Genomic DNA, 12,765 nt, shown 5'->3' with positions numbered 1-12,765 from the left:
GATCCGGTAATACCGCTTGTCACAGAAATGGTTAATGCATCTCTCGATCAGGGAATTTTTCCGTCTGCTTGGAAGGAGGCCATAGTTCGTCCACTGCTTAAGAAACCTGGACTAGATAAGGAAGTGTTGAAAAACTATCGGCCAGTATCGAACTTGAGTTTTATCTCAAAAATATTGGAGAAAGTTGTGGCTCGTAGGATTGATGCCCATTTGGATGCGAATTCTCTTCGCGATCCACTTCAGTCGGCATATCGTCCCAGGCACTCCACGGAAACGGCCCTCATCAAGGTCCACAACGATATTGTGACAGCCCTGGACCAACAATCTTCGGCAGTCCTTGTCCTTCTGGATTTATCCGCTGCTTTTGATGTTATTGACCATAATATATTGTTCCAACGCCTGACTGTGTCTTATGGTTTCCGTGATGGAGCTCTTGAGTGGATCAAGTCTTACCTCAAGAACAGAAAACAATGTGTAACAATTGGATCCGTCCGATCAGAGTCTAGACAGCTGCCTTTTGGTGTCCCCCAAGGATCTGTGCTCGGACCGAAATTGTATTGCCTCTTCTCCAAACCCATTGGAATCATATGCCACCGCCATGGAATGATATATCACTGCTATGCAGATGATACACAAATCTACATGATCATAAGACCACTGGAAAATTGGAAGAATTACTTCTCTCGACTTGAAGCGTGTCTTAGTGAAATTGGCTCATGGATGACATCAAACCTACTCAAACTAAACCAAGAAAAGACCGAGCTAATAATCTTCTCCACAAAGCAACATCAGAAATATCTGCCAACATTACAACTAAAAGTTGGTGATAATATCATTGAAAGCGTGCCATGTGTAAAAAATCTAGGTGCATTTTTCGATCAACACCTTACTATGGAAAAACAGGTATCCTCGGTCGTCAAGTCATGCTATTTTCAAATAAGCAATATTGGACGAATACGGCGCTTTCTTACAAAAGAAGCCTGCAAGACCATGGTGAATGCCGTTATCACAGCCAGGCTGGACTATGGGAACTGCCTTCTATATGGAGTGTCGAAGGCCTTACTAGACCGGATTCAAAAAGTCCAGAACAAGGCAGCTCGTTTAGTTACAAGATCATCGAAACGGGAGCATATTACACCTATCCTAGCTGATCTTCATTGGCTACCTGTTTCTTTTCGTCCACAATATAAAATCTTGACATATGTCTACCAATCCTTACACGGATTAGCTCCATCGTATATCAAAGATCTTATAATGGAATACAAGCCTACCAGATCACTGCGATCTGAGTCAACATCACGGTTAGTTGTTCCTAAGATCAGGACGAAGACATATGGTGAACGTCGACTTGGTTGGGCAGCAGCATTTTTGTGGAACGACCTTCCTAATGATATAAAGCAGGCCCAGTCCCTGGATATTTTTAAAAGACAATTAAAGACGCATTTTTATAGGATAGCTTTTTAAATTTTAGGTGCTCAATTTTTAGCAGCAAATCATAAATCACTAATGATGTTCTTTTATTGAGTTTTATATTGATGGTGTAATTGTATTTTGTATGTAATTTGTAGTATTTTAATGTTATAATTCCGAACATATATATTAGTATGGGTTAATATTTTATATAAGTTTTCATAGCTTTTAAATTATGTTTACTCGCGTCTTATTGTACAGCGCTTTAGAGTTAAATTATTAATATTTAGCGCTTTATAAATTCATATATTATTATTATTATTATTATATATACAAATTCAAATAATGTTAAAATATTGTAGATCTTATTTACCTCTACCAGCAAGCTGGTGAAATTCTTTCCAAGTGAGAGGTCCTGATAATTTGTATTTATGTTCCCATAAAGGTATACTTCGTTTGTTTTGTATGGCATCTTGAAGAATAGGTTGTAGAGATTTCAAAACTTGTACACAATCTTGAGAATTCTGAGGTATTCGACTAGCACCTGTATTATAAGAAATGGTACACAGTGATCACTTTACTCAATTTCTTCCAACAAGCAGGAAAAGGGCAGTTTGGCTTTTACATTTCACAAGTCACACAATGACTATAAAAAAATCTATTGCTTGATCACCTGTTTTATATTCTTTACCTTGTAAAAACTGCCATTTGTGTAAACACGTAGCCTTTAGAATGGGATCGTCTAGTTTGTTTGGAGAGCAGTGTTCCATTGCTTGTCTCCCGAGATCCAGCGCCATGTATGTGATGTCATTTCCATCTGTAAAACATTGTTTACAATCTAATTCATGGGTCAATCAAGCTATAATGTATACAAACAGCAATTTTTGGATGAATTAAATACATTTATAATCAGATTGACAAAAATTATACACAAATGATTCATGGGTCTTCAAATATTCTTTTGTCAGAAACTACTGTATACAGGGTTATTTTTGCAACATGTTATTTTCATCCTTTCACACTTGCAATTACAGTCTTCATGAAAACTCACTAGCCCAATGCTCGATGCTAGCAAAAATTGGTCAGTGCTAGTACAGTCAAGGGCATCATGGAAAAAAGATATTTTTGAAATAATTCGTTTCAGTTATTAAATGTCAACATTTTGGGTTATCTTTCCCTGATTATGCTTTTCTTCAGTAACTTATTCTTGTTATTGATACTTTACTACTCATTATTGTAAATCTACGGGCATCTAAATAGCTTTATTCACGCTGTGCTTAGGTTATTAAGTAGAAGGAAAATGTTCATGACAGTAAAAGTAATCTATCTTTAAGATTTAACACATTGATTTGAAATCCAACAAATTACAACTTATTTCAGTTATTTCATCATTAACCCACCTCACTTTAAAACTCTTGCACAAAAATCTACAGCTATGCACAAAAAATATAAGACATGGAGATTGTACAGTAATATCCAAAGATTCTAGGAAAATTAGTCTCAAAGTTGGCAAAATTGGCAGAAGATGTGTAATTGACCTCTGAAATGTTAGTGAAATGGAATTATTTTTCCTTGAAAAATATTATGTTATTTTTTTAATATCATCATATCTACTCAGGAGATATTGGGTTTGTTGAGTCTATTAAGAAGAGTACACATATTTACAATTTTCTTAGCCTTAAATCATCTTAAATTAGCAGCAAAGTCAAAATATCAATGTTTTTTGGCAAAACTGATAGGCATTCTACTTTTAAGCATTAACTCAAACAAGTTACTTTTTTGTTTAGAAATAAATAAGTGAAGTAACCTAAACAAGTTATTTTAAAAAATCTCTTGATTCCATCATGCCCCTGACTGTAGTAAAAATTGTTTCAGAAGGAGCCCGACTGGCTAGTGAAAAGCAGGCATAGGGTAATCGCAATCAAATATTCATAATCGATTGTAATGATTACTTTTTTCAAGTAATTGACAGTAATCTGTAATCTAAGATATTACAGCTAAGATTTTGATGCACAGGCACAGCTGTCAAATGCATATTCTATATTTTATATGCAATATTGTGTATAACATGTACACCTGTTCCAAGTGTAACCGCAAATTATTAAAGATGGATAAAAATAAATTATGTTTAGGCCAAAAAAAATTAATCAATAGTTTCTCAGGCACTGCCGCATCAGTTCAAAAATGGCCGCATTGATCAATTTTATTGACATATTGAAAAGGGAAATAACTCAATTTTCTATTTTTTTCCAAGCTGAAAAAGAAAATCGAATTATTCCCCTTTTCATAAATGCTAACATAGACTTTTTATTAGGAAAAAAAAAATACATTTCTTCTAAATTTCCAGTATTTTATTAATTAACTTTTAAGGGGGCCGACTATAGTTTCCATTGCGCAATATTTCGCGCATCATAGTAAAATGAAGCGTATTTACTGTTTTAATGCAACTTTTTTCGCTAAATTATTGAAATTAAACAAAATTAAGAAATTCCAGATATAAAAGTGTAATTAAAATTTGATATAATTAATTTTTTAACCGATTTTGCAATTGATAGGTAGGTTGACGTCGTTGCAGTGTGTTTTTGACGTTATGGTAATCTGTAGCTCTTAAAGAAAGGGGTAATAAAAATATAATTAAAGAAAAAGTAATAAACATACGCTCTTGAAATTTAAAACATAGAAATTTGAGAATATCTACAATAATTTTATAATGTTTTCATGTGAATCCATTGTGTACGTCAAATTGTGAAATACTCTATAAAAATAGTAAAATTTGCTAATTTTTTGCATTTTGAGATGCCCCCTCTGGTAACAAGACGGTAGAATTTTGTGTTTCATACATATATTGTATAATGTAGTATTACTCATCAAATATTATAGTTTGAACAAAATGTCTATTGTAGTATTTGTATAATTTGCTTTAAATAGCCAAAAATTGGCATTTTCCTATATAAACCTGTAGTAAATGTACCTGTATTTTGAGACGGTCCCTCAAAAATACCTGGACGGTAGATTTCCCCCAAACTTTGCATGTACACTGAAGTTAATGTAAGGTATATATGGTATAAAAATGAAGAGTTTCGCTATTGTAGTTTTCACACAATAAAACTATAGTCGGCCCCCTTAAATAAATATTTGGAGTAACATTATTTAAAGTTGAATACATATTACAACCAATTTCAGAGAACAAAAATTAAGAATTGGTAGATATTATCATTTTATTGAACAAATGGCTTAAAAAAGGTGTTAAACCTGCCTGCCACATTGAATTCTGATTTTTTTGGCCTGAGAAACTATTGATTATTTTTTTTGGCCTTAAACAAATAAAATCATTTTACAGGTGTAAAAGTCAAAATATTGGTGCCTTTCATGCCCCCATAAATGGAGTTTTGGGGGGTATATAGTTTTTGTCCTGTCCATCTGTCTGTCTGTCTGTCTCTCTCTCTCTCTCTCTCAGTCTTGTCTGTTTGTCTGCAAAAACTTTAACCTTGACCATAACTTTTGATTAAGTGGATGCATTTTACACAAAAATTCCAAACTATTACTTTGGCCATATCTTTTGAATAGTAGATACCAGGACTTTTATACTTCATATATGTATTATTTGTGGAAAGACCTTTCATTAAGTACCAAAAACTTTGACCATTTGACCTTGGAGATTTCCGTACTTAAGAAAAAAATTTAACTTTGGCCATAACTTTTGAACTGTAAGGGACAGGGCTTTTCATACTTCACAAACGTAATCCTTGTGAAAAGACGCTTCATTGGATACCAAGAACTTTGACCCTTTGACATTGACCTTGGAGATTTACCTACTTTTAAAATACAACCTTGACCATAATTTTTGAAGGGTTAGGACTAGGGCTTTCATAACTCACATATCGAATCCTTGTGACAAGACTTTTGATTTGATATCAAGTACCTTGACCCTTTGACCTTGGAGTTTGACCCATTTTTACACAAAAGATACAAACTTTTTCTTTGGCCCTAATTTTCAAACGGTAGATACTAGGAATTTCAAATATCAATTCTTTGTGGTAAGACCTTTCATCTGAAACCAACAATTTTTACCTTTTGACCTTGGAGATATCCGTACTTACAAAAAGAATTTAACCTTGGCCATAACTTTTGAACGGTAAGGGCTAGGGCTTTCATACTTCACATATATAATCCTTGTAAGAAGACCTTTCATTTGATATCAACAACTTTGACCCTTGGACCTTGACCTATTTTTTACAAACTTTAACCTTGGACATAACTTTTGAATGATAAAGGCCAGCGCTTTTATACTTCACATATGTAAACTCTGAGACAAGATCTTTCTTTAGAAACCAACAACCCTGACCCTTTGACCTTGATCCTGTAGTTTGCCCTACCTTTAAAAACGTTAACCTTGGTCATAACCTTTGAACAGGTGGTGCCAAGGTTTTATATTTCATATTTGTATTTTTTCTGAAAAGGCCTTACTTGAGGTACCAACATACTTGATCTGCATTTGGGAAAGCTTCACCTTTGCTACGTTGCCATACGGGGGCATCAGTGTTTTACAAACACATCTTGTTTTTTTATGAAGAAAAACCTATCAAGGCTGGAAAAAACCCACAAGTGCATTAACAGGTGTATTACTTTAAAGATTGTACTATCCAACAGCAATTAATTTTTTCCCTGTAATAATTGTTATCAAAAAATGAAAGCTTAAAACTGACAGTTATTGCATCAAACCCTGTGATTGGCACTCGAGTTCACCACAAGTGTGAAATATTCTAGCTCTGGTGATTTGAGTTGTTCATGAATTATTTTTCAATTGATAATTTGAGTAAATCTTCTATTACGAATGTTATATCAATGACTTATGCATAGCAGCAATGTATGAAGCATGGCAGAGAATCATGAATGCATGATGGACTTGTCATGCAAAAATTAGCAGGGTTCGACATTCGCGCTCGTCACCTCGTCATTTCCATCCAGAAATGATTTCGGACGACCTGATTTTTAGTCTGCCTCGCCCAAATGACGACCTGGGACAAGTTGGGAATATCTAATAATGATCTTTAATATTTTAAAATAAACTTCATGAGGCTTTGAAAACATAATTAACTATAACAAAACCAACCCTTTCAACATGTTCAAATTGCAGCCGTGAAGATTTTTCTCACTGCCAAATATGTGCTCGATCAATCAGCTGATGCAATTTTTACCAAAAGTCTTTATTTAAGTTTTATTTGAGATATAAAATATGTCAACTTAGTCAACAATCACCTTAAATATACGGAGAAATAATCATCATTGTAAAATCTTGCATTTCCCCCTACAACTTTCGGATCATCTGACGATCGTTTTCTGCTGCTAGACAGCCATGTTGGGTGTCCACTGTAATATCACACCTGGTTAATTCAGTCCAGGGTTATTTGAACCCATTTCTGTAGGGTTTCATGGAAATAGAAAATGAATGTTTTAAACTACAAACCTTAGCATTCTGCATGTCTGATTCAATCATCATTCTGCTCATATTTTTGTTTGATAAAGTACTGGAAGACATCTTGACATTCCAAAAATGTCTGGTTTACATTTTTTTAAATGCACAATTGAAAAAACACAACTTCTTTTGATTATCTTTAGTTAACAAATTTTAAACAATTGCACATTGAGTTTTGTTTCGTTTGAAATTTTATTTGGACGACTTGAAATTCATTCGGGCAACCTGTGATCATACATAGGTTGCCCAAATGGCGAGACCAAATTTTGACGAGTGTCGGACCCTGAATTAGTCCATTAAAAAATGCAACATAGATCTTTTAGGAATGATTAGTTTTAAAATATAGTTACAAAATACTCTTTATACTTTTTTTAAAGTGAAGTGTTTTATTCCAAAAATTAGTATCCCAATTCTGTTCCTTTTTTTCTACACCGAAGACACCAGATATTTTTCATTTGTTTCATACTATATCATTTGTAACAAAAGGTTTTACTTAAGGCTACATAAATTCAATTCTCTAGTTCTCAGTCAATTTTCTCCAATACAGAGGCAGGGGGGAGGGTTTTTTTTCAAATTGGTCTCCATTAAATTTTTTTTTATTCTCTATCAAAATTATGATTAAATTTGGAATGTGGCTCCCTCAAAACAGATGTACCAGGGCCTAAGAAACACTCTCAATTTGATTTAGCTTTACACCACTTATTAAAATAAATACTCAATTGACTCTGAATTGTTTTTACTATCTGGCAAGAATCTAGAAAGCTAAAAATAAATTTGGGATTTTCCAGTTTAAGTTGTAGATTTTTTTTCAGTTTGTAAACACATGTACAATGCTACTGCTTTTGAAATCCTTATCTCCCATTTTTCATCTCAGTACATTAACATGTATGATAACAGTTAGAAAAGCGTAGTGATTCTTAGTCAGAATCTTCGCTAGCCAAGGGTTAACAATCTGCTCAAGCAGCTCAACTCTTCTACAACCCAAGTTCGCTTAATTCGGAGAGGAGTGGTGCCGATCATAAACCGTTGGCTAGTGAACATGTAAAGTTCACTCCCTACATTTTACTTCTGCCTTTCTCAAAGCTGTTTTACCTTTTCTCATAAAGCATAAGAAAACAAGATGTGTTTGTGAAACACTATACGCCCTGCGGCAACAAAGTTCGAAAAAAAGCTTTTTTAGCATATAGATCACTGTCATTGGTCATTGACCTTAGTGTCATTAGAAAGAGCTTAATGAGTGAAGTACCCAAAATAAATATGAAGTCTCTATCTTTCATGGTTCAAAAGATATAGCGAAGGTTAAAGTTTGCAGAAAAAATCTATTTTTAGCATGTAGATCACAGCCAAGGTCACAAGGTCATAGACCTTGGTGTTATTTGAAAGAGCTTTATTAGTGGAGTATGCGTACCAAATATGAAATCTCTGTCTTTCATGGTTCAAAAGTTATGGCGAAGGTTAAAGTTAGCAGACAAACAGACAGACAGACAGGACTACAACAATATACGCCTCGGATCGATGCATAAATAAAAAAGAAATGGACAACGCAATTTTTTAAGGTTACCGACCTTGAAGTTGTAAAACATCCACCAAGGCAGAAGAATTGTCTGTAAATCCTGACGTTGTGTTCATCATGCTGAGTCGCAGTATGTGTTGTATTGTTGATGATGAGGGATAGGGATAAGAAAATTGGCTGATCAGCAGATTTAGAATCTCGTGAGGCAGATCTGTATACTCCGCTAGCTTCTCCCCATCTTTCTGATACTCTAGGGCCAACAAACTAGGTTTACGCCCCTCGTATCGATCGTTTCTAATACCCGTAATATCCACTTCATCTTCATAAAATAACCCGGAATTAAATCCAAAACGTCTGTTGACTATAGCACTAAATCCACAAACACAACGGGTGGCAGACTCCCCTGAGGAATCAGGTAAATAAATCTCAGTGTCTGCTCCCTTAATGTTCATGTTACATACACAGATATTGCAACTATCAAAATTCACATCACGAAACAAATTTGACCTTGAATCCATTAAGAACACATTGACAATAAGACTGTGAACTTCTGGAATTTGAAGGTTAGTTCCTTGGTTGTCTATAGAGTTCAGTGTTTTGTTGAGATAGGAGGAAGCATTAGATGCTGGAGACTGGAGTTCATTATAGTTACTCATTGGAGTCCTCTGTTGGCCTACACTATTGTTCAGGAATGTGGCTGGTGAATTTTGTGGCATTCGTGATGACATGCTCGGTATGTTTTCTATGGACGGGATATTTGTATAATTGCTGCAAGTAATAGATCATTGATTACTAATTACATCATAAACTTTCAAGCAATTTTTAAAAAATATTTGCAATAACTGCATAACAATTATGTTTACCTTGGTTGCAAAGGTTTCCCAAAGCTTGTGAAATGCCAATGGGCTTTGTATTCTGGTGGGCGTGGTATAGGAGACATCTTGCTGCTCTGTAGTATTATTGGTGAGTATTTATCAGAACCAACAAAATCGGCTTGTTCCAGGGGCTTGTAGACAGCAGGCAAGTCCTGAAAGACACATGTATACATCATTATTAAATGCACTCATCAAGAGCATGTGTATCATTTCCTACTGCATTAATTTTTAAATACAGGATACCAAGCAAAGGAAAACGAAAGTAATACCCTGAAGAAGTCTTCCTTGATTGGAATGAACTCGGTCTTGACGATGGGCTTCTCTGGGATATGGTTGTCCAGTATATCATGAGGGCCAGGGGATCTGTCAGATGAGGTATTATTTGATGGAGGGGTGGGGTACATTTTGGAAAGTTCTGAGACAGCTGAAAAGGTTTAAATTCAAATTAATTTGTATTCTGAAAGCATCATCAAAACGCAGATGAGCCCATGAAATAAATAATTTGTATTACTCACAAATTGTGCCATCTGCAACTGTCATTGCATTGCCCATTGTAAACCTTGTGGTGCCATCATCCATCATGTCCACTGTCTGAGGATGGTCACCAAACTGAAAAGATTCAAAATTCCGCATACATAAAACCAATTAAAATGTTTGTAAAACTAGAAGAGAATGGTTATTTACTTCATGAAAAATTTGGGATTTGTGATAATCTGATGATGCACAATATTAAACAATAAAGGTCCATAGGGCAAGACAATCTCCTTCAAACTAAAATAAAGGAAATTGATCTACTCAAAACCCAACCATAACCTCATCTCAGAAGCCAAGATACGGAGGAATGAATGTTTCATGAATGAGATTTCTTGAAACAGTAGAGTACCTGCTGCCTTACAACAAATTCTCCTAGTAAACTTTCCTGATCTAGATACATTCAAACTTTCCTGATCTAGATACATTCAAATTCAGAAATTCTACACAGAATGACTTACATTATCATCTCTGTCTGAATCATCAGAATCAAATATGTGAGCCAGGTCATCATAGCTGGGCTTCAGATCACTCGTGTGAATCAGATTCCTCGAGGCGCTTGGTGTTTCTGGAGGAGATGATGCCGAGTCTGAAACAAAAATTTTCTTCATTAGACCAAGTCTAGAAAAAAGTCAATAAAAATAAAGAGAATACACATTTTACATACCGTAAATCTGGAAATTTTTGCTGTAGATAAATTTTTAGCAAATTTGCGAGTTCATTGCATTCGCAAAAATAATTTTCTTAAAAATAATTCAACAATAAGAAAATGTAAACTAAGAAATGGTCATTCGCAAAATTTTGAAACGTAAAAATTAATCAACAGCATTTTTACCCAGATTTGCAAAATAAAATCGACGTAAAAATTTCCAGATTTACAGTTTATTTCCCCCTAAAATGAGAAATATAAGAATTCATATATAAAGTATATTTCAATTACACTTACAAACCATTTCACTATTTAAGTTAAATATTTCTTTTACCTGGAATTTCAACTGAAAAAGGATCACCAAAATCCATCTTCATGTCATCATCCTAAAAATAGAAAAATCAAAGGCCTGACGGCCTGAGAGGCGCATCGCATTGAAGGTATAAAACTTTTTTTTTTCTTAGAGAAATTCAACATCAATGTTAAGGGAATGAAAGAATCCAGGAATAAGAATTTAAAAAATAACTAACGTTTCTTTGAGGTTAAAAAAAATTGAGCCATGGCTCTGAGTTTTAGCCAATCGATCATGTGCAGGAGAGGAAAACTTTTTTTTTAAAAAAAGAAAGTCTGATATATTGATATTTAAATTAAATCATAACTGATTTTAATTGTATTTTAATTGTATTTTTATTCTTTTTTTTTAAATTTTTATTCTTTTACTATTAGGAAGATGAAATAATGAATGTCAATATAGAAATTACTAGTACTGATTATTGAAAAAATTAATATAATTAATTTTGATTAATTTCATATCTGAATTATTTCAGTTTCTTTCATTATGTGCACTTTTATAAATATCAGTACTTTGTTTTTAACTTTTCCCCAATATAAATGGCACAATATAACAAATGTTATATACATGAGATGTTCATGTAAATTATACGGGACTAAAATAAACAATCGGGCGTGGTATACGGTTTATTATGAACCCGATACAAAACCGAGTAATTAATCATACGAGCTGTTGATATGCAAATAGATCTTACTCCGCGTAGGGCACGTTTGTTGTTGTTTTCTCTCTTTGTTTTAATTGTTTATTTTCTCATTTTTTGTAACCTCTGTTGATTCAAAGTAAAAACAAACAAACAAAGTGAGATTTTATGTTATTAGCTGTTTAAAATTAACAATGGATATCGCCAACTTGTCAATGTACATTAGCACTATTTTTAATAACGTGTTAAGAATCAACATTGTTGAGTCCTTTGCCGCCGCAGTTCAGATAAGAAAGATGCCAGGTGGTAGCAATGAGGCTGCATCGAAAACGATGCGCCTCAAAAAAACAAATCAAATTTTTCATTTTGAAAATGCCCCCTCAAGTCTCCAAGAAATTAATTCTTTGCAGTCAAAAATGCTTTTGCTTGTGTATATCTAAATGCCAAAGGAGAGAGGGGTCTTTGTTTTAGGTATACATCCTAATTAGTCACAGTGAAAGTTGGCTGCTTTTTACTATTCCTAAATGAAGAGACTACTTTAAAGTGTTGAAAAACTATACCCACCATTTTCTTGTTCATGAATTCATCTCGACTTGAGCGGAACATTCTTTTAGACACAGTGGCCGGATTGATGGACTGCTCATCGTCATTGAAGTCGTAGGGGTCTGGCTGCTTCGTCTTGTGTTTTTGTGAGAGGTTTGAGGGAAGACCTGGAGATTGTGGACCCACCTCCACCAGTGAACAAGCCCTCTCCACCCTAGCTCTCTTCACTGGATACTCTGACCTGATGAGAAAAAACATACCAAATTAATCTTGTACATCAGTTCATGCCTGCTAACATTTAAAGACTATCCACATTACCTAAATTGACAGGTACAATGAGAATCACTTTTGTCATTAATAAGTTGAAATCAAAATGTATCTTTGTTAAAACTCTATACAGAGTATTAATACAACCATTTTCAACTTGATTTTTTTTTTCAATTGTACAAGAAAATGTATATACAGTCAATTCTCGAATTATCGCCATTCGATTCATCGCCATTTTCGCAATACCGCCATGATTTCCCAAGAACGTTTTTCCTGCTACATAAAATTCTCTTTATAATGCCAAATTCGCATACCGCCATCCGCCACCCTGTTTTCACAACAAATGTCCATTCTTAAGTGTCAATTAATAATACCGCCACAGGTGCGTGTGGTCAGTGAAGCGCGGCTAATTGGTTGACACTATCCCTGTTGTAAAACATGCAAAGCCAGTCAAGGTACATGCAATTAAGTAAACAATAATTTTAACATGAACTGTTAGAATAATTTTG

The 12,765-nt window shown here is 34.3% G+C and overlaps 1 protein-coding gene across 1 annotated transcript in view; it reads right to left on the bottom strand.

Annotated features, from left to right (window-relative positions):
• The window catches only part of LOC134253318 (mediator of RNA polymerase II transcription subunit 13-like), a 31,109-nt gene that overhangs the window by 11,206 nt on the left and 7,138 nt on the right, over positions 1-12,765 (bottom strand). The window contains exons 10-18 of the mRNA XM_062735847.1: positions 12,011-12,230; positions 10,789-10,840; positions 10,267-10,394; positions 9,790-9,883; positions 9,544-9,698; positions 9,263-9,426; positions 8,452-9,167; positions 2,102-2,227; positions 1,784-1,954 (exon numbers count right to left, since the gene is read on the bottom strand). Coding sequence (XP_062591831.1) covers positions 1,784-1,954; positions 2,102-2,227; positions 8,452-9,167; positions 9,263-9,426; positions 9,544-9,698; positions 9,790-9,883; positions 10,267-10,394; positions 10,789-10,840; positions 12,011-12,230 — 1,826 coding nt within the window. The remainder of the gene's footprint in view (positions 1-1,783; positions 1,955-2,101; positions 2,228-8,451; positions 9,168-9,262; positions 9,427-9,543; positions 9,699-9,789; positions 9,884-10,266; positions 10,395-10,788; positions 10,841-12,010; positions 12,231-12,765) is intronic.

The sequence above is a fragment of the Saccostrea cucullata genome, unplaced genomic scaffold (assembly GCF_032062105.1).
Source record: "Saccostrea cucullata isolate Sc308-1 unplaced genomic scaffold, CSIRO_AGI_Scuc_v1 ctg176, whole genome shotgun sequence".
Taxonomy (NCBI): Eukaryota; Metazoa; Mollusca; class Bivalvia; order Ostreida; family Ostreidae; genus Saccostrea; species Saccostrea cuccullata.
Note: the sequence above shows the minus strand (reverse complement) of the source record. Positions and strands in the feature narration are given on the sequence as shown.